Genomic DNA, 23,703 nt, shown 5'->3' on the forward strand with positions numbered 1-23,703 from the left:
ATGATTAATCAGTATATCTACTTTCTTAGGTGGACATTGAAATAAATGGAGAACCGCAAGATATCCATATGAAATTGGGAGAGAGCGGTGAGGCGTTTTTTGTTGAAGAAGTTCCAAGTGGTAATGGATCGGATGAATACATACCACCACATTTAGCCTGCTCTCCGATACCTCAAGATTTTTTCCCACCACATTTTGCAAGTCGGGAGCTTCACGAGGAAGAGGCAGCAGCAGAAGCCGATACCGACGTCCATCACAGCAGTGACAGTATACATGATGAAACTACGTTTGTAATGGATGATGTATCTAGTCACCCAGATGATGATCAAAAAGACAACACAAGGTCTTTCGAAAGTGCCACGGGCAAAGAAGTTACTGAGTCTCAGTTACCTGATAGTGCTTCACTAATTCAGCCAAAGACTTTTTGTGCAGAAACTCTGAATGAAAGTAGTGATTCAGCCGAAAAGGTCCGCAAAATTAGCATTGTTCAAGGGGAGTTTAGGCCGATTTCGGTGGATGGAGATTTTGAGCTAGATGAAAGTAGAGACACTGGCGCTCAGCATGACAGTGTTGCTGTTGCCTCTCAGAGCTTATCAGGAAGGAAGGATTCTCATAAAGAGAATTCCGCACCATCCGAGGACAGTTTGAAACCTGTCAATTCAAACAATAGGAGGAAGAAGCGTAGGAAGTCATTGAAGAAAAAGGCTGGTCAGAAGAAGACTAATGGAGGAGGTGGCTCAAGCAGTCAAACAGATCATTCCGAACTGTCAGAGGGCCGGGACGCGAAGGACCAAGACGATGTCGCAGAGCAGTCGTGCCACGATGAACAGGTCAGTAAATTTTCTGCAGATGATGGTACTCATAAAAATAATTGCCAACTTTGGTGATATACGAATCAGTAATTTTACATATTTTGCATACTTTCGTTCACTGAAGTCCTAAGAAATATTCTGGTATGACTTTACATTTAGACAAAGATAAAATACCACAAAAGTAATTAGAATTATACGTGGGTTGTTCATACATACATAAATAGATACCTCTTGCTAGTATATTTAAGAAGTTCCGAATGCTAACCAAAGCATTACAATAGCGTTATGTGCTGATGAAATTTAACGTCAATCCATTTTCAATTAACGGTTATAGATATTCACAAATACAACAGTAGAAGGAAATATCTGCACTTCCCTTTCCATAATTCATACTTTTGCAACAGAAAGGAGTGAAGTACATAGTTACTAGAATTTTCAGCAGTATGCTCATAAGAATAATAAGCTTCACAATAGGGATGTTTTAAATATAGATTGGTGATCCCTGCATACAAAATTTTCAGTACTGTGGCATAATCCTGTAATAGGATGCAGTCAATTACAAATTTTAAGATGACCAATATGAAGCCGTATTTTTTAATTCCCCTGGAATCGTTTCTTATATTGATGCATTCAGTATCCTCATGGCCCATTGTACAAAATATGAAGGCACTGATTTCATTGTTTCTTGGCGTATGGATTGCATGTTGAAGAAGTCTTGTTTTTCAGGCTGAACCACCTGTCACATGCAGCCACCTTGGAGGTGTTATTGTGGACAGTGATGTGACAACAGTGTACTGTTCAGAGTGTGACACGTGTCGTAAAAGCCAGTTAAAACCAACAATTACGGTCAGCAGTCCAGATCCGCATACTTCTGTGTGTGATGCACAGCCTGATAGTGTACTTGTTGCAGCGGCCAGTAACTTGGCTGAGCTTTCAAGGATACAGCATGCTTCCACAGAGACTGACTTCCATTTCTTCAGTGACACTGAATTGACTCCAGGATGCAGGTAAGAAGTGATGTAAAACTTAATTTTCACTACTATCTTACCACAATAATCTGTTGGCGTTGTTCCTGTGAGTATTACGTTGTTCTAAAAAGAATGAATCATATCAGTCCAGCCAAAAGAATGCATTAGACCTAGTTGTTTCATTTGGAAGTATTCTTATATCTGAAAATATTGGTCTCATACTTCCTATGAAATGTGGCGATACCTTTCTGTAAAGACTTTATCTGGAAATGTGAAACATGTGAGCGGGGCAGAGAGGCGTTAATAAATTGATAGTGTATGGTAGTAGAAGTTGTAACAAAAGCAACATAGAAATCACTACTGAACCAATTTATTTATGGGGTTCCTTTTTGCTGTGTATCATTCCACTTTGAAGTAAAACATGATTCTTCAACAGTTTATGTTTTTTGTGTGTGTTTCTGCCTAATAACCTCACTGTGGACATGATATTAAATTCTAGAAAAGACAGTATTAGAAAGAAAGTGAATTGGGTGAAATTTGCAGCATTCCTGTATTATATATTGGTTTTTTTAGCCTTAGAGAGCAAATTGTATACATACTGTCATCTGAATAATATGCAACCACAACTCATGGCGGTTGTAAGAAATTTATGAAAATGACATTTTACCTTAAAAAAAGTATTTACGAAGGTGTGCTTGCAACATATCAGAAATGGAGTTGCAGGATTATAACACAACTATAAAAGATGATGAACGAGAAAATATAAATCGGGGTAAATACAACCTGAAGTAACTAAATCTGGTTGGAGTTACTCCAAAGATTGAAACATAAAGCAAATGCAACACACAAAGAGTTTATTACATGAACCATAGAACTTCTTGTTCAGAGTAAATTTCAAAAAACTGGAATTGTTCTGATTTAGAAATCCTTAAGCGGTGCAAAGAAAATAAAGGCATTATGAAGGATTGAGACATTTCACATCTGTGGTGCTTTCCAGATATTTATAATAAATAAGATATTGATGCTTAATAAGGAACATTAAAAATAAGGCAACTGAATTGTAGTGAGATAAATGCTCATTATTCTGCAGGATGTATGTTGGCACTTGAACACTCAAGTGTTCTAGGAAAAAGAGTAAACATGTCTTTTACTCAGGTCTGAACAATATTTTATATTGACCTTGTGTGTAATAAAAAGTGATGTGTACAGAATAGATTACGTTATATCTTGCACATTTTGACCTCCTTGTGTGAATGTGAAAATAAATGTCACCATTAAATATCAGGAATGTCTAACAGAGAAAAAGTGTTACTGTTTCATGGAACTATTTCACCATATGGTTTATGTGGAAGACTGACTCGGGCACAATGTGTTTGCCAAACTTTTATGCAAGAACAAGTAAAAAGGTTAAATGAAATGTTAGATACAGATGGCCAGGAATTTTATTCAATAGTCTAAAATAGGAAAGAAGGTGGAAGCAGCAGTGGAGTGAAAACATTGTATTAGGAGAAAAATGTTATTTACTGGAAACAATATACCTTATGACAAGGTTGATTTTCTGCGCAGTGAATGATTTCTTCATATAACTTGTTCTCTGGAATCTCTCTGCTTTGTGGAATATTGTAGTTTGTCACAGTTTGTGTCTTGTTTGTTAATATTTCTTTGGAAGTATTGCCATTTTTCAGATATACATTTCAGGCTTCCAGAATGGGAGGATAGCCAGAAAATTATATATTTCCAAAGGAGACCAACCAATAAATTGTCCTACATCATTTGTGAATTGTGTAACGTGGAATGTGTGTCAGATCACACTGCTGTCGCTTATTATTTGTGCTATGGAATCATTTATACAAAATTAAAGTTCACTTTCTAAGAAGTGTTTTGCTGCTTTATTGTCTAATTGCTGAATTCTCATATACCAATGCTGATGGAACATAATTGTTTTCTTCTGCTTAACTTCCTCACAGAAGAGAAATTCCGAGCTGCCGAATTACGTCTGCTCTTTCAGAAACAGCCTTCGAAGTTTTAACATCAGTCCTGAGCCATTTGTAAATAACACTTATGAATTAATACACCATTAATTTTATCTGTGTTCTAGTTTTTGTTACTGTTGTATGGTTCCTTTCATCAGTGGTGCACTTGGTGGGTCTGGGACCCCAGTGAAATCCCTTCTGCATGAATTGTTCTAATTGCAAACATTGTCTACAACATTCTGTGATATATCCTCCTGTGGACGTTGCATGCATGCAATGGTGTAGAGCCATTAGAACTAGTATTTTTGTTAATATCGATCCACTGGTCTTTTTGTAAGACAGGCAGTCAGTCATTAAAAAATGTTCACAGATCTAATTGAATTTACTGTTATGCTCTTTGAAGTAGTAGTGTATAGCACTATTTTATATTTGTTATATTTCAGTAAAAATAATTCCTGCATGATTGAATTCAAGCAGTGCTTTATAGTTTTTGTACGCATGTAATTGATATAAATGTACACATTCCCTGACTTTATGAGATTGAGTTTATTTTTCCCGGATATGTTAAATAATTATTTATAGTGCCAGTGATTGTTTCATTTAAAGTAGTGTAGGATATTTTATTAATTATAAGGTTGATTCATTGCTAAGAACCTGAACTAGCCATAAAACTCAAAATTTAATTTGTTTTGGTATTAGAAAGAAGTGTAGCTTTTCATTGTGTTGGTTACTGCATACATTCAAAATACTTCTTAACAGTGATACGCATGATTGGGTTGTAATAGATTTTCCATTCTTTTTGCTGAATTGTGTTAAGATTTTTGGAAATATACAGTTGTTATAAAAACCACATGCAGGTCTCCATAAGTATATTTTACTGTCATGTTTCACAGTTTGTTTTTGTGCATTTTCTTCTGCTCATATCTTCGCCAACTATAATTCTCTCTTTCTTGTCTGACACTGAGCAAGTTGGTGGTGTGCCAAGACACTGCTGACAGTTCAAATCCCTGTTCTGCCATCCACATGTAGGTTTTCTGTGACTTCATAAATCACACAAGGTGAATGCTTGGATGGTTGCTCTGAGAGGATGGGCTTCCATTTTTTTCTCAGGCTGAGGTTGTGCCTGTCTCTCAAGACCTTGCTTATTGGTGACAGTATGTCATCTCATTAGTGTCCTAATCAGGTTTCATTTTCACATGACTAATATTTAGTCTCTGCTGACCTTTCATTGCAGATGAACAGTATCATCATTCTGTCCACTAACCTATTGTGGAGCTGTTGCTAAGTGTTGATGATCGGAACAGAGCTGAACTTGGAGATTGGGGGGATCAGTCTTCAAATTGAGCATCACCTGTGATTTTATGTTTTTGTTAATGCCAAGTGATTTCTTCACCAAGTTCTGCTGATGTCAAGGTGATTCCTTCACCACGAGTCATATCCTGTTTAATAGCATGATTTTGCTGGCAATCAGTGTAGTTCATCTATAATGTTCTTAACCTCAGAGCCCTTTAACATTTGTCGCACTCAATCCTGCCAAGCGAAGTCATACTTATATGTGTGCTATGTAAAACGTGTGTTCTTACTGAAATGTTTCATATCAGTTGGTTTTCTCACAAAATTCAATGTTCTTTAAAACTATTCAGAAGTATAGAGTTTATTATCTACATAGAAGGATTTTGTGGCATGTACGGCCTATGAACTAAGCATTGACCACACTTGCTTCTGTTACTGTGTTCAGTACTAGCAATTTACTCATAATTTTTGATGCTATCATTCATGTCCATGGACAGAAACTGACCTTAATTCAATGGCAACCATCCAAACTTGTCTTTGTGGTTTTCCTAAATTACTTCAGGAGAAAGCTGTGGTGATTGTCATGAATCAAGTGTAGCTCATTTCTTTTCCTGCTCTTATCCAATAAAGAAAGTGCTCAGTCACTAATTACCTAAGTGTCAATGGGATGTTTAAGTTCAATACTTCTCTTCCACCATGAGAGCAACCTCTCACAGTACTGCTCACTGTTCACATGTTTCAATCTGAAGAAATAAAGCTGTGCGTCTAAAGACTGTAGGTTATACTTTAATTTTGTTTATATGTGAGTAGTCAGTTTTTGACATTTGTGTATGATGATGTAGATACAAAGATATTGTTTGTCTATTAAATAGAACGAATTTTGGAGTTGCAGTTTGGTTGGTCAAATGTTGTACAGAAACACAGCAGAAAATGTGAAATTAACTTTCCTGTTCATTTTTGAAACTGATGTATTCAATGTAAGATTAAACTATTTAGGTAATTTCCTTCATTTAATTCGAGGAGTGGATGTGTTTCATACTTTTCATTGACTATTGAGTTAATGTTTTACTTCGGCTATTTAACATCTTGCCATACTTTCTAAATGTTTTGTTCATTCATTAAGCACAATTTAGTTATTGTTAGCCTTCTCTGCATCAGCTTGCTTGAAGATAAATAAAATCTACCTCTTGAATTATAGCGTATGAATAGTCATTTGCATTTACACATTAATTTAGTTATTAAATGTGTTGCTATGTGTTACCATTATTATTATTTTCTTGACTGTCCCCATATGATTAGTACAGTTAAGTTGGTGACTCAAAAGTCTGATGTGATCTAGCCCACAGGACTCACGTCCCAGCTCCCCAGTGCAGTCAGATACAGAGTATGAGGTCAACAGACAGTCAAAGGGTGTTAGTACGGAAGGATGCCTCAGCCAAGATGAACATGGAGTAATGCAGCAATCATGGCGATGGGGAGAACTGCCTTCCCCTCCAGCCAGATCTCTGTCCACACAGAGCTCACGTGTGATGACTAAGGAGAAGCCCGACCTGGAGCCGGTATCTTCTAGTGATGAGGATGTCCAGAAACAGCAACAAGGTTGGTCTCCTGTTTCATGTAATCATTTAGAATTCTGATATAGTTAATTAAATCTAGAACAACTTTCCTTTGAGTGGGTTTATACCACAACAAATTGCACACATATATTATCTGCAAATAATACAGAAACTGTGCTGTAAACAAAGACTTTCTGTTTCGTGTTACATTGTAGTGATGTTGTCTTCAGTTTGTTGCTGTACGGTGACACCTCTCGAAGTTCGAACTGCCAGTGGTCTGTGACCACTGTGTAGATTTAATTTTAGGATGAACCTTGATAAGTTTCACTAAGGCCAAAATTGTCTATTACCACTTATTCACAGACCTACATCTTTATCCATAGTCTGCAAACTACTGTAGTGTATGGCAGTGTGTGCTTCCCATTGAACCACATAGTGGGGTTTCTTCCCTTTCTGATCACATGTGGAGTATGGGAAGAATGACCACTTAAATGTCTCCGTGCAGGAATACTTAGGATGCTACTGTATTTACATAAATTCCTTACTTGATGCAGTCTCTAATGTTAATGTACCTAGTGTTCTGACATAATACACAGATTACAGAAACAAAATTACTGAATTAAGCATTAAAGTGTATGAATGGTCAAAGAGGACATTGAAGATGGTAGTTTCCTTGGGTTTTGCTGCCAGATCACAAAATCAGTGACTCAATATTTCGATAATCGATTTCTTTGCCATCTTCGGGAGACAGAGCTGCTGCTGAGTCCAGCTGAAAACTTATGCTGAGGCTGGCAACTTGTCCTAAATGGGCCATCGTACCATACACAGCATGTACGGTGCCCACCGCTGGTGCTGCACGTAAGACCAGGCTTATGGTGCTGTTGGGAAAGTCTTTAAAGTCATAGAACATTAAACGTGATCATTATTTGTTGTTATAAGAAGATCACTGCCACACGAGGAATTGCTGAACTCGATATTGAAATAGATAACACAATATCAACAAATCTTTTATAAATTGGGAATAAGTAAAGAAACAGCTTCCATGTTGCAAGAAACTCAAATCTGGATAATTGATCAATATAATCCTGGAATGTGGTCTAAAGATTATACTATGACACGTTATCCAACGCTGGATGTGTTTTATTAAGGAGAATGAAGAAAGTATATAACCACAGTACCTTCTTGCAGATGTGAACAATGGTGGAGGTTTTGCGTGGTCATATCATGATTTTTCAGTCCATCAGTCTTGTCACACTGAGGGCTGTAGAGTAGTTTGAAGTGACTGAATTAATTCAATGTCACCAATATTGTTCTATTTTTAGAGATGAAAATCGTCACTCTCATTGCTGGAAATGTCAGATTGTTTCGACAAGCCTGAGAAAAGAATAGCATGCCCAATGTGGCCTCTGTAATTTGTTGCTATTTATATATTTTCATGAAAACAAAGGCAGTTGAAGATTTGCTCCTGCTATGTATCTCGAAGAATGATGAATGTTCCTTTGTGAGAAATTACACATAACCCCATAACTTCCATTCAGGAGCTAAAAGCACCAGTTACCTGTATGTCAGATTGTTTTTGTTATCAAAGATACATTTTACACTGTATTAATAGATGTTGATATTTTGCCAAGAACCTTAGGTACTAAAGAATTTCTGTAGTTCCACATGTGTGGCTGACATTTTTAATTTATTGTTAGTAGTGACAATTTTAGCAACTACTTTTGAAAGGAATACTGTTCCTGCTCCTCTGTAAACTGAAAACTGACTAATTGTATTGAACTGTGTTTACACAGATGATACTCCAGCAAAATAATTTAAACCTTGGTTATAAGTGGCCTAATATACACATTTAAAATTTTTGTGTCACAGGCATAGATTCTGACATATATGCATTTTCTCTATTCTATTAAAATTTATGTTAGGACTCTCTTGGCTGTATTTAAAGAGTGCACAGAAAATTGTACTCTTAAGTCTAATGCACATCTTTTCTCTACAAAATAAGCTGCTGCTTGGTGGATGGTACTGCATCTTCTCATTGCTATGCAGGCTGTGGTAACAGGTTAAAAATAAGTTTACTAACAAATAAAAATTGTAGAAGTAATTGGTAAGGCATAAATTAAAGTGATTTTTCTGGTGCCATTAGGATTTATAATGGGCATGCTTGGGGTAGTCTTGCCTGTGGGTGTCAGTTGCTTGGTTATTGCATGTAGCTTTGCAGCTATTGCAACATGGCGAATGTTATGTGGCTTTGCAGCAGCAGAGGCAGCGCAGAGGTCCATGCTGAGTGGCATGTTCAGTTTTATGAAGAAGACAAAAAGGATTCGCCACAACCCAGAGTCTGAAGGAATCTACTTGTCTGATCTCAATATGGATGAACTGGACCCTGAGGTGGCTGCCCTGTATTTTCCCACGTCTTACAGGCAGGGCCCCTCTACTGCTGCTCCTCAACATCTTCAAGAAGGTATATGTTGCTGATGCTGCTTATGGTGGCTGGGCTTTATTAATGAATTTAAAAAAAATTCCGATGAGTTTATTACCACTTTATTCATACAATAAACATTTGATTGTGTCTCAGACTATAAATACTAATTAATCTGATAACGTTCCTCTTTTTGTTTAGAACCACAAGAGAGGCAGAGAGATGATGATGCAGAGTCAGGAAATGGAACGTCTCTACCTCAGTCTCCAAACAGTGTGGAAGGAGCAGTTTGTGGTCCAAAGTCTTTGGATAGTGATTTTGATGAATTGAAACACTCAGTTTTTGAAAAAAAGTATGTATTCTAACAAGAATGCTAATGCAAACTGTGGATTTATATTTAAATTAAATTTCTGTTCATCAGATTATGCAGAGTGAGCTTAATATTTTTTTGCTAAGATATCATGTTTACTGTTCATATACAGATCGTATGGAGAAATATCCTTGTCACTTTGTGGTGGCTTATCAGATGGAAGAAAAGGACCATCAGAGGATGCGTTTCTACAGAATATTATTGCATATGATGATATCGTTAGAGATCCAAAGATTATTGAGAGCCCAAATTTAGTTGTGAGATTCAATGGAAAGTTCTACAACTGGAAGACAGCTTGCCCAATAGTGATGTCGCTTGTAGTTTATCAAAAACCCCTGCCTCAGGTTAGTAAAAGAATTTTGTTGAAACCTTTCCACATTGTGAAACATTGTTTTGTGACCTTTTCTTATTTTTGATTGTTACATTATTGAGAACTAAACTTCTCCAAAGTGTAAACATACTGTCTTTTAATTCCATTTCACATCAAAGCATTTGGTTTTTACGTTAGAAAATCAACATTAATCAACATTCTTATTAGAATAATGTACTTCATTACTAATGCATGTGGTATCTTGTGTGGTTTGACTCAAAAACATATCATACATTTATGAAGTGTCGATTAGCTACTTTCAACTAAGCATCAGTGTCAAGCACATTTGTAACATCTCCACAAGTGACATCAAATGCAGGTGTTACAAATGTGCTAGACGGTGATGCTTAGTCGAAATTAGCTAATCACATGATTAAATTAACATTGCATTACAGCCTACTACGGACCATGTTTACGTTTATTAGGCATCTGCAGGCTGTGGATCCCCAAAAATACAAAATTTATGAAGTCATCTATGAATGAGCTATGAACTCTTACTGTTATCATCCTGCTAAGGTATTCCTTCAGCATACAATTTATTCAACACTGGCGTCATTCAACAACAGGCTGTCATCCTGATTTCTTTTTATGCATGTATGTGTAATTTTTAACATTATTTTTCTGGTGGGGTAAATTTCTCCATAGGCATAAATAAATTGAACAACGCTTGTTTGTTTGTAGAAGAACTTAGTGGAACGTTATCTGTTATTTTGTGGTATAGCAACAGTGCCGTATTTACTCGAATCTAAGTCACACTCGAATCTAAGCCGCACCTGAAAAATGAGACTCGAAATAAAGGGGAAAAAAATTTCCCGAATCTAAGCCGCACCTGAAATTTGAGACTCGAAATTCAAGGGGAGAGAAAAGTTTTAGGCCGCACCCCCAAATCGAAACAAAGTTGGTCCATTGTAATATGAGAGACAATTTAGGTCGAATGAATGACGATACAGCTACAGTAGTTTGGTTCGAGTCGTAGGCTTGGCAGTTAAGCTTTACCAGGTAGCCATTTCTATGCGTCAGACGCTCCGTCTGTATTTGTACGGGTACCCTTCCTTTTTCACGTGCTTTGTCTGGTTTCAATCGATTGCTTATTTTGCTTTGATCTGATAAGTGCTGTTTTCTTTGTTATAGGTGTTTGTCACTCTAAGCTGTACTGTACTGTACTGTACTGTACTGTACTGTACTGTACTGTCATGCATTGTTTGTCACATTCTGATAGTGCGTGTTTACGGCCTGTCGCCGCTCGGGGGGGGGGGGATCCCCAAAATTTTTTCATCTGAGGGAAAATCAGTAAAAAACCCAGGAATTTTTCATTATTTTAGTTATCAGTTAAGTTTTTGTAATTTTGACTGGTAGAAACTGATACTCCAGCAAAGAATATTACTGTATCCCACTTCTGCAAAATAATACTGTGGCAATAAAACAAATGAGAGGATAAACATAATAAAACATTAGTTGCAAAGGAAATGTGAGTTATTGCTTTAGTTGCTGAAGTAGAAACCATTAAGGCTTCGTACTTCTGCTATTTTCATTCATTAATGTCATATGCTATTATATTCTGGGGGAACCAACCTCTCGCAAAGGAAATTTTCACTGCACAAAAAAAAGCCATTAGAATAATGTGTGGTATCCATCACAGGCAATCTTGCAGGTGCTTGTTTCGAAAGATGGGGATACTTGCCACTTCCTCACAATATATCTTTTCCTTGTTGACCTTTGTCTGTAAAAACCCTTCTGGCTACAAAGATAACAGCCAATTTCATGACTGTAACACAAAAACCAATGACAGTCTGCGCATTGAACTGAAAAGCCTCACTGAGCTCCAAAAAGGAGCTTATTACTCCAGCGTTAAGTTGTTTAATGCTCTTCCACCACACATCAAATGCCTTCACAAAAGATTGCCAGCATTCAAACTAACTCTCAAGGGGTACCTGACAGAGAAATCTTTTTATACAGTTAATGAATATGTGAAAGAAAATGTATATAATCACTAAATTTGTGTCGTAAACTTAGTATAATTAGTTTTATTTTGAATGCCATCATAGGCATATGACAATTATTTATTGTTATTCCTGTAATTCCGTAGGAATATTTATTTTATCTTGACTCCTGTATGTATTGCACATCCTTAACATGTGAAACAAAAATGTTCTGTTAACTGAATGTGCTGTTGTTTAGCTGATGTCTTATTTACATTGTATCTTTTATTTATGTAAGATATATTTCAACTGTGTACAATCTGACTCATTCCATATCATAAATATATTACCCATCCTTAACATGTGAAACACAATTTTCTGTTAATTGGTTGTGCTGTTGTGTAGTTGATTTTTATTTTCAGTGTATCTTTTTATTTTATGTATACAAGTTACGTTTGAACTACGTAGAATCTGACACGTTCCATATCCTTATGATTCACTCGCTACCAGGATCTACGGAACACGATATGAAATAAAATAAATAAATAAATAAATAAAATAAAATGGGCATTGCGGTAATTGCACGATGAATCGGGTCCAGGAAGGCAAAGGTTGTGTACTAGTTTTCCATCAGTTGACAGTCTGTGGAAAAAGGTAGCCCATACTGCCTGCTTCATTTTCAACAAATCATCAGTATTATTTCTAATGGCCATCCCGTAGTACTGCTGTAGTTCATCAGTCATGTTGTCTGTCAGCCTGCCTCTTATGGTTTTCCCATCAGAAAGTTTATTTTCTCTCAAACTTTGTTTCATCTTCCTCACCCTGGGGCCCATTCTCTTCTGGACATGACCAACACATTACAGTTTTGTGATCTTCTCGCCACAAGGCTGAGCGTGAGTGGCTACTTCACTGTTCTATGCTTTTGAGTCTCCATCACCTAAGAACTTGGTGTAACACATTCCCCTTTCGTTCACAGATAGACTAAAAATTTAAATAGCTGCAGAGGCCTTGATACCATCACTTCTTCCTTCATAATTTCTGTCACAGATATGCCCTTCTTCCTTCCCTGATGTTTGATTAAAATCTGGTAATCTCTTACCATTCCAGTATCCATACTGGTCACTGTAGCAACAGAATTCTTAGAACTGTAGTCACACTTCTGCCAAGTGCCATCAAAAGCTACTGGTATGTCAGTCATATGATCATTTATTTCAACAGCTTCATTTACAGGACCCGCCATTGTCTCACATGCGACAGATATTACAGCAGCACCAATAAATTCTGCATACTTGTTGATCTTACAAGGTTGGTGTGGCATAGTCGTCACAGCACACATTGTTTCTGCTGAAGTGTGTCCTTTGCCAATAGCTCTCAATCCATAAAACCATCTAACATTTACTTCAAAATAATTATCTTTAACTTATCAGAATTCCAAAATGAATGAGTATATTTACAACTGGCACAATTAATGATACGTTTCCTGGCCCTCCACATATTTTACAACACACACATTCATCTAACATCCTTGTTAGGATGTGTAAATCTGTCAGAATATAACCTAACCTACCATTTACATCACTTTCGTTTTGAGAAAACTGTGTGTCACAACATTTATTTTAATCTCCGCAGTACTAATGGGTGTTTCTCTAGATAATGATGAGTTTCCCTGTATTTCATTGTCTGTAACTTCACACACCACATGCTGAACACAATGTTTTCCTTTATTCGAAAATCTATTACCATGAAACCCATGTTTCTTAAAAACACTTCGTTTTGGCGTCATACTTTACTTTCTGAGAGATTTACCAATACAGATGCATAATTTAACCTTTAAAAGACAGAAATCCACAGCCTTCTATACAAAATATTACTAATTTTATTAGATTTTGGAGTAATACATGTAAAAATTTTAACATTTTCAACCAGTGTAGATTATATTTTAAAAAATAAAATACTTCCCATGTGAGTTTATAAGTGATTTATATATCATTTTATTCGGAAGATTATAAAATTTGCAATGAGATAAAATCCGAAAACATGAAAAAAAAGTTTGAGTTCCTTGGAAAAGTATGCTGTTACTTAATACAGAAAAATTGTATTTTCACCCAGGAAAAACTGTTTTTTAACCAGAAAGTCCAGGATTTTTTTTCCTTGTTCATGTATTCACCCTGAAATAGGACTAACAGGGGATATTGAACATATACAAAGAAGGGCAACATGAATGGCCATAGGTTTGTTTGAAATGTGGGAGAGTGTCACGGAGATAGTAAAGGAACTGCACAGAGAGACCTGAACACAGAGATAGTGAAGGAATTCAAGTAGAAGACTGTTGAAGATAGCTGTAAACTATTCTGAGGGAGTCTATTAACAAAGTTTCAAAAACTGACTTCAAATGATTACAGTAGGAATATATTGCAACACCCTGCATATCACTCACATAGGGGGATCATGAGAATAAGATTAGAAGCATTAAATCATTTGTTCCGCACTGCATATGTGAATGGAATGGGAAGAAACCCTAATAACTGGTACAATAGGACATACCCTCTGTCATGCGCTTCACAGTGGTTTGCAGAATATAGATGTAGAAATGTGAACTGAATGATGTTGGGGGCCAAGGCCAGCCAAGGTTGAAAAGGATGGAACACCCAGAAAGGAGTATTTTTGAGCCCTATTATCAGTAACACATGATCACAACAGTCCTCCAAATTGAAGCTCAGGTCCCACATCCTAATTTTTTTCACTTTACTGAGATAATTTCATGTGCTTAGAAAGAGTCATTAATTTTGAAAGTGAGTTGCCATTATTGCCCCAAATTGTTTGAAGAAAGTCGAACTACTTCGGATATTCTGCATATTTTAATACATTGTCAGAAGAAATAAGTCTTCAAGCTGCCATTTGCCAACCTGACTACCTGCTGGGAATATGCTGTACACTCAGAATTTCATCAAATTGTGACCACAGTCATCACACAAGTTGCAGCTTTCCATTCCAAGCACCACATGACTAAGCAAGTCAATAAAAAGCTTACAATTTTCAAAAGTAATAGCGTATACTGTTTACAGCATTTATAAAAGTTCAGATCTCTGAAAAGTTTGTTGCTTTATAGGTACCCAATTTATGCACAAGTTCAATTGTTAAATGTATCTTCCTATAAATGCAGCAAATAGAGCAGTTACAGTATTGGATTGTAAGGACACAGACTTTTCACATAGTAGTTTACCGAATTTATAATAACTATTCTAAAGATCATGTGCTCATAACACTATGGAAATGAACATTGTGAATGTTGGTCAGTATCTTGTAACAAACATTTTGCTAGCAGTGAACATGAAACATTCCATTGTGGACTCAAGCCAGTTTTATAGTAAAAATATGTTTTTAATTACATTTAATTACATTTAAATACAATTAATACAGAGACACTACCTTTTGAGGTAAGCTTTGTACCGTCTCATTTATTGTCTAAGTGGTGAAACTGGCTTACAAATGTATTGCCAATAAAAAAAAATTGTTCAGAACTGCAATTGGTTTTTGTTATGAGCAGTTCAGACGTGTTGTGGTACCATAAATATTAGTAACAGTCTACAGTTTCTATACTAAAATGATTAAATAACTTTACACGTACATGTGCTATGGGCAGATGATGTCTGCAGATCAGGAGAGTAGATCATGTTTCAGTTTCACTGGGTAGCTGAAAGTGTACATGAATCTTCAGTTGCTAATTTAGGCAGTAGAAGGTAGTCTGCCCTGTTCTCTGTATCACTCAGTTTCCATTGAAATAAATATGGTTACTAAATTGTTTGACCTGTTTTCTTTTTTCCCCCACAGGAAGTAATTGATACACTGTGTGCCGAGTACATGACAAGTAAGAAAGATTCAAAGCAGTCAACATACTCTTCGTGGTTTTATTGGAGACGTGCAAGCCAGTCACAGAAACGTGATGAAGCTCCTTCCCAAGAACAGGAGTTATCATCTCCTGAAGCAGAGAGGTTGTCTGATGTAAAGGAGGATGCTTCAGTTACCAGTGGAGAAATGCCAGAACAACTGAAAGATACCTCCAGATTGAAACAGAAGTAAGAATTATTTCTTAAAGATGATGTTTTGTCATTGTTGGCTCATTATTTACAGCTCATTAAAACTTCGCTACTGTGTGTTGTATGTTTGTAACTTAGCTCTTCTCAGTGCATAAGTGCTAGAATACACAATTCCAAGTGCCCCAGGTTCTAACTACAGTCAGTCTAACAATTTTTTCTGTCTTGTATTACTTTTTTATTGTCTATGATGATGATTTATTAATGTGAGAACTGTCGGAACATTACTTCACTTTCTACTACTTAAAAAATTGTACAATTGCAGTAGGTACTACAGCAAGAAACCTTAAGAATGATCATGTGGTTAACTGTTGTTGGTCCCAAGCCTTGTGGTAATTGTTGAGCCTATTCCTCCACTTTATCTTGCATGTTCCTTAAATTGTGAATCTAAAGCTTGTCTTGGAGTCAGTGTAATACAAAATGTCCTTGCTGCTGTGTTGCGTTTTTATGACATTGACTATGAAAAATCAACAGTGCACAATAAATCCTTGAATGATAAGTTTCTTACAGTTCTTTGGCATTAATAATGATAATAATAATAATAATAATAATAATAATAATAATAATATGATGATGATGATGATGATGATGATGATGATGATGATGATGATAATCAACGCAATACAGCTGCATTGCTACATTGTCATGTCTTCTGGGGTATTCTGTATTTGCCAGTATTGTACATCCACTTGCGATGTGATCTACTGTTTCTATTTGGTGTTTGCAAAGTCTGCATTTATCTGCTGTGGTATTGGGATCTTTAATTATATGCTTGCTGTAATATCTGGTGTTTATTGCTTGATCCTGTATTGCAATCATGAATCCTTCCGTCTCACTGTATATATTGCCTTTTCTTAGCCAATGGAGAATGATGAATACAAATTATACTGGAACAGAACCATAATAACAGATAAAACAACACCACATAACAAACCTGACATCATAATCACCAATAAAAAGAAGAAATTAACACAACTAATCGAAATATCCATACCCAATACAACAAACATACAGAAGAAAACAGGAGAAAAAATTGAAAAATACATCCAACTGGCTGAGGAAGTCAAGGACATGTTGCATCAGGTTAAATTTGACATTATACCAATTATACTGTCAACTACAGGAGTCATACCACACAATATCCACCAGTACATCAACGCAATACAGCTGCATCCAAACGTATATATACAACTACAGAAATCTGTAATTATTGATACATGTTCAGTTACCCAAAAGTTCCTAAATGCAATGTAACATATACCGTACAGTTAAAAGGAAGTCACGCTTGATCAAGATCCGCGTCACTTTCCATTTTTAACCAGACATAATGTCTGAGACAGGAAAGAATAGTAATAATAATAATAGCCAAACGACTCAGAAGATACAAAAAAAGTGAAAATAGAAGGAAACAAAACCAAACATTCAACACAAACCAAAAGAAATTTTACCAGACAGTAGATAACACACACATTAAAATAAACAATCCACCAAACATAACAGACATGGAACACTTCTGGAGCAACATATGGTCAAACCCGGTACAACATAACAGGCATGCACGATGGATACAAGCAGAAACACACACATACAAGATGATACCACAAATGCCTGAAGTGATAATTTTGCAACATGAAGTCACCCAAGCAATTAATTCTTCTCACAATTGGAAAGCCCCTGGAAATGATAAAATAGCAAATTTCTGGTTAAAGAAGTTCACCTCAACACATTCACATCTAACTAAATTATTTAACAGTTACATTGCAGACCCATACACATTCCCTGATACACTTACACACGGAATAACATATCTGAAACCTAAAGATCAAGCAGACACAGCGAACCCAGCTAAATATCGCCCCATAACATGCCTACCAACAATATACAAAATATTAACTTCAGTCATTAAACAGAAATTAATGACACATACAACACAGAACAAAATTATAAATGAAGAACAAAAAGGCTGTTGCAAAGGAGCACGAGGATGTAAAGAGCAACTGATAATAGATGCAGAGGTGACATATCAAGGTAAAACTAAACAAAGGTCGCTACACTACGCATACATTGATTACCAAAAAGCTTTTGATAGTGTACCCCACTCATGGTTACTACAAATATTGGAAATATACAAAGTACATCCTAAATTGATACAGTTCCTAAACATAGTAATGAAAAATTGGAAAACCACACTTAATATCCAAACAAATTCAAATAATATCACATCACAGCCACTACAGATTAAGCGTGGAATATTCCAAGGAGACTCATTAAGTCCTTTCTGGTTCTGCCTTGCTCTGAACCCACTATCCAACATGCTAAATAATACAAATTATGGATACAATATTACTGGAACATACCCACACAAAATCACACATTTGCTATACATGGATGATCTAAAACTACTGGCAGCAACAAATCAACAACTCAACCAGTTACTAAAGATAACAGAAGGATTCAGCAATGATATAAGTATGGCTTTTGGAACAGACAAATGTAAGAAAAATAGCATAGTCAAGGGAAAACACACTAAACAAGAAGATTACATATTGGATAACCACAGCGACTGCATAGAAGCGATGGAAAAAACGGATGCCTATAAATATCTAGGATACAGACAAAAAATAGGAATAGATAATACAAATATTAAAGAAGAACTAAAAGAAAAATATAGACAGACTAACAAAAATACTGAAAACAGAATTGACAGCAAGAAACAAGACAAAAGCTATAAATACTTATGCCATACCAATATTGACCTACTCATTTGGAGTAGTGAAATGGAGTAACACAGACCTAGAAGCACTCAATACACTTACATGATCACAATGCCACAAATATAGAATACATCACATACATTCAGCAACAGAAAGATTCACATTAAGCAGAAAGGAAGGAGGAAGGGGATTTATCGACATAAAAAACCTACATTATGGACAGGTAGACAATTTAAGAAAATTCTTTCTAGAACGAGCAGAAACTAGCAAAATACACAAGGCAATCACTCATATAAATACATCAGCAACACCACTGCAATTTCATAACCACTTCTACAATCCTTTAGATCACATAACATCAACAGATACGAAGAAAGTAAATTGGAAAAAGAAAACACTTCATGGCAAGCACCCGTATCATCTAACACAGCCACACATCGATCAAGACGCATCCAACACATGGCTAAGAAAAGGCAATATATACAGTGAGACAGAAGGATTCATGATTGCAATACAGGATCAAACAATAAACACCAGGTATTAAAGCAAGCATATTATTAAAGATCCCAATACCACAAGGGATAAATGCAGACTTTGTAAACAACAAATAGAAACAGTAGATCACATCACAAGCGGATGTACAATACTAGCAAATACAGAATACCCCAGAAGACATGACAATGTCGCAAAAATAATACATCAACAGCTTGCCGTACAACATAAACTTTTAAAACAACACGTTCCTACATACAAGTATACACCACAAAATGTACTGGAGAATGATGAATACAAATTATACTGGAACAGAACCATTATAACAGATAAAACAACGCCACATAACAAACCTGACATCATACTCACCAATAAAAAGAAGAAATTAACACAACTAATCGAAATATCCATACCCAATACAACAAATATACAAAAGAAAACAGGAGAAAAAATTGAAAAATACATCCAACTGGCTGAGGAAGTCAAAGACATGTGGCATCAGGATAAAGTTGACATCATACCAATTATACTATCAACTACAGGAGTCATACCACACAATATCCACCAGTACATCAATGCAATACAGCTACATCCAAACATATATATACAACTACAGAAATCCGTAATTATTGATACACGTTCAATTACCCGAAAGTTCCTAAATGCAATATAACACATACCGTACAGTTAAAAGGAAGTGACGCTTGATGAAGGTCCGCGTCACTCCATTTTTAACCGGACTTAACGTCTGAGAAAGTGAAGGAAATAATAATAATTAGATGACGGCATTTCCACAACTGCATAAATAGTTAAAAGAAATAAAGTTTCAAATTCAGAAACTGAATAATATAAACACCATATTTATTCAATTATAAGACGAGATTTTTTCGGAAATTCGCTACTCGAAAAATACAGGGTCATCATACATTCACAAATTAAACTTTTGCTTATGAGGTCAATGTTTTTACATTGTTAAGTAGACTAATGTATGGCTCATCGTACATTCACAGATGAAACTTTGGCTATTGAGATTTCATACTGATTTTGTTTTGAACAATCCTTAAAGGAAGGACATGTCAAACAACACTTGTGTTTGAATAGGCTCAAGAATTCTTGCTATGCCGAAGCTCGATACAGTAGCAACCATGCTCGAACAATCGAGTGACGTTTGACTTGCAGCACCAATGCAAGCAATCTGTGTGAAACTATGAACTAGCCACAACAGTGTAATGCTCTGATTAAAAATTGACAGTTTTGAGAAACACAGGAAGAAATAACATTAAATTCTATCAACTTACAAACGTTTGTAAAAGTTCTCTTACATGTATGAGTACCATATATGTATATTTAGGCTGCTTTTTAAGTAAAGATAATGTTCAACGGTGAAAATCTTGTCCTTCAAAAAAATTCTGAACCCAAGCCAATATTATATTTGATTATGAGAAACTAATGATTTATCAACTGGGTTGCAAATGAGAAATTTGGTCACTTTACACATATTACAATACTGGAGGAAATTATTAGATTTTAATCAGCTTTGGAACAAGATGATGACATTCAGATGAAACAACAAGAAAAATTAATTTAGAATAAAATATGCAACAAATGAAATAAATCATATTAAACTGACTGTAATTATTGTTGTGAGAATAAATTACAACTGAAGACCTGTTGTGGAGACAGTATAAGCAGATGTCACTAGATTGTGGGCCGATCAAAGTTTGAGAACTGAACAGAATAATGATGATCTCTTACTAAGTATTAGTTGCTGTTGTCACACATGACCTGCAGCCTAAAAGATACTGCCATACATGTTTCACTCTTGCTGAATTACAGCACTATGGGGAGTTGGAGGGGGAATAATGACTCATCTTGGCTGACTACAATGAGAGCAGGGAGGGGAGTGTTGAGCAGGCAGAAATTTCATTGTGCAGCCAACATTGGGAATGTATACTGCTTACTTTGGCTTTTTGTGAACATCTACCGTGTTTGAATTGCAGTTTGCCTGAATCCATTTGCACTTGGAATCGAACTGACTTTAAAATTGAACAGATACTCAACAGTAGTATAAATTTCTGCAGGAGATGAGAAAAGTGTAGATGGGGACCAGTGGCATGCTTAAGTGTTTTGTGCAGTAATTTTGTGGACACTAACTGTGAAGTATGATGGGAAGGACTGGGAGTGTCAACTGCTGGTTCCACGCAGCCAGTAAAAGAGCAGTGGCCGGATGATATGTTTTGTTGGAAGCAAGAGGCATTGTTAACATTCTCACATCAGTACAGAATTGTAATCCACTGCGTATTCAGGGAAAAAAGCTTTTCTTATGTCCCACAGTAACCACAACCTCAGAAATTGAAATATATTTAGAAGAAACAGCCAAATATTTGTGGCAACAGAGGTAAAAGTTTCACAGCTATCCTGTTATGATGGTAAAAAAATAGTAATTCCATAGATGACAGGCAAAGTAACAAAAACTGCAGTGAAGATAAAAAGTAACGTAAACAATTTTTTTATTTCATTTCTCCTTGTGTTATCAAATTGTAGATAATCAATAAATGGCATAAATGTAGAATAGATGTAATGTTAACTCTTCAGACAAATCCCTTACATCAATAAAAGTTTGTAATTTGGATTAGTCAGAATTTCTCAAGGAGCCTCTTAAAAAAGGGGGTTAACTTACATTCAGGGTTCTTATACGTGTATAAATACAGTGTATGTATCAGTAGGCTGATTTCCTCAGTAGCTATAGTGAAAATTTCACAAGCTGTTGAGGTGAATAGCTGCTTTAAATGCTAATCAAATGACCAAAGCACGCGCACGCGCACGCGCACACACCGCACACACCGCACACACCGCACACACCGCACACACCGCACACACCGCACACACCGCACACACCGCACACACCACACACACACGCACGCGCACACACCACTCACACACGCGCACGCGCACACACCACTCACACATGCGCACACACCACTCACACATGCGCACACACCACTCACACATGCGCACACAACACTCACACATGCGCACACACCACGCACACATGCGCACACACCACGCACACCACGCACACACCATGCACACCACACGCACGCACGCACGCACACAGACACACACACACACACACACACACACACACACACACACACACACACACACACACACACACAGACAGAGAGAGAGAGAGAGAGAGAGAGAGAGAGAGAGGGGGGGGGGGGGGGTTACATTTTTGTAAAGCACCGTATACAGTAATTTGCGACCCAAAACAAAATCCTAAAATATTATACATTGTGTTTCAGGAGCTTGAGTGAAGAGGAGGATATGGCAAAAGAAACGGAAAAGCAAGAGCTACCAAAATCAGAGACAAAAGATATTAAAACTGATGAAATAGAATGTTCGCAAGAAGCAACCTTCCAAGAGTTGGAAACAATGACAGCTGCTCAGAAAGAGTAAGTTACTATCAAGCTTGGTATTTGTTAGAATGAAAGCTATACAGTAGGTAATGGGAGGGTTCCATACTTCATTTTATAGCAAATTGCATTAAATCAGTTTCTTAAGGCACTATTGTGATTTTATGTGGATTATTGAAGTGTGAACAGTTTAATGCTGTCAATGTAATGTTAGTACTGTGTAACTTTTTTGTAGCAAGTCTGTTTGTTTTTACTGTAAATTTTCACTGTACCATTAATTGTTATAATCTAACCCTTAGCAGCCCTGTTTTTCATTAGTTTTACTGCTGCAGAAGTATTTTGGTTCTCTTTTAAAGGATATGGTACCTTTCAATTGGAAGCATGGCCCTGGGAGCCTCAGTATGTATAATTTTTACCAGTTAGCGATTGAGGATTCCAAGATTTTCCTTAGCCAGACATAATTTTCCCTGAACTTTTACACTGCTTCTAGATAAATGCTGAAGCAAGGGACAGGAATTTCTTTAGAGCTTCCACTAATAATTTGGGATCTCTTACAGTTATTATGTTGACTGGGCAATGTGTCACCTAAAGTACATGTACAAAAAGCCTTCTTTGTACCCGTCAGTCAGTCAGCTACTGGTCTAGCAGGTTCTGAAGTGTAGAACACTCCTGAGCCGTTTAGATGTATCTTATAGTCATCACTCTTACAGTGGAATTATAGGAAGTTGCAGTCTACCTTGTTACAGACATTTTGAAATAACTCGTTAAATTTAGAAGTTCCACAGATTTCAAACTATGTGTTTGAACATTTCTTGCGATTTTGCTTGTCCTCTGGCCGAACCTACAAGTTTGCGTCTGTGGAGCCACGCCATATGCATGTGTTTCAGAGTATCTATTTAATATCTGCCACTAAACTTGACATAGCAGCCTCTAGTCAAATGCACTTTTAGTAGAGGACCCTATTATTCGTCCGCAGCTGCTGGTCTATCGACTAGCATTGCTGCCTCTGGATAACGGGGTCCCAGTTCAATTACCAGCCAGGTTGGGGATTTTCTCTGCCCGGGGATTGTGTGTTTGTGTTGTCCTTGTCATGTCATCATCATTTGTGAAAGTGGCTTGATTAGACTATTTATAGATTGGGACTTTGTACGGACGCTGATGACCACAGAGTTGAGTGCGCTGATGACAACACAGTTGAGTGCCTTGCAAACCAAAGATCACCACTCCTCTTATGTAGCCCATGAATCAGTTGCATTCTATTAATCAGTGTGATTTCTGTACATTGTACAGAAATTGCAAAGGAA

The 23,703-nt window shown here is 36.5% G+C and overlaps 1 protein-coding gene across 5 annotated transcripts in view; it reads left to right on the forward strand.

Annotated features, from left to right (window-relative positions):
- Nucleotides 1-23,703, forward strand: part of LOC126475739 (phosphatidate phosphatase LPIN3) — a 302,247-nt gene that overhangs the window by 265,659 nt on the left and 12,885 nt on the right. For 3 of the 5 annotated variants that reach the window (XR_007586763.1, XM_050103489.1, XM_050103490.1), the window contains 8 exons: nt 30-830; nt 1,539-1,819; nt 6,386-6,645; nt 8,857-9,063; nt 9,223-9,373; nt 9,504-9,735; nt 15,512-15,756; nt 22,289-22,438. Coding sequence is in view for 4 of the 5 variants with exons in the window: in XM_050103489.1 (XP_049959446.1) it covers nt 30-830; nt 1,539-1,819; nt 6,386-6,645; nt 8,857-9,063; nt 9,223-9,373; nt 9,504-9,735; nt 15,512-15,756; nt 22,289-22,438 (2,327 nt within the window). In the remaining variant the exon portion in view is untranslated. The remainder of the gene's footprint in view (nt 1-29; nt 831-1,538; nt 1,820-6,385; nt 6,646-8,856; nt 9,064-9,222; nt 9,374-9,503; nt 9,736-15,511; nt 15,757-22,288; nt 22,439-23,703) is intronic. The other 2 variants (XM_050103491.1, XM_050103492.1) reach the window with 2 other exon arrangements.

The sequence above is a fragment of the Schistocerca serialis genome, chromosome 1 (genome assembly GCF_023864345.2).
Source record: "Schistocerca serialis cubense isolate TAMUIC-IGC-003099 chromosome 1, iqSchSeri2.2, whole genome shotgun sequence".
NCBI lineage: Eukaryota > Metazoa > Arthropoda > Insecta > Orthoptera > Acrididae > Schistocerca > Schistocerca serialis.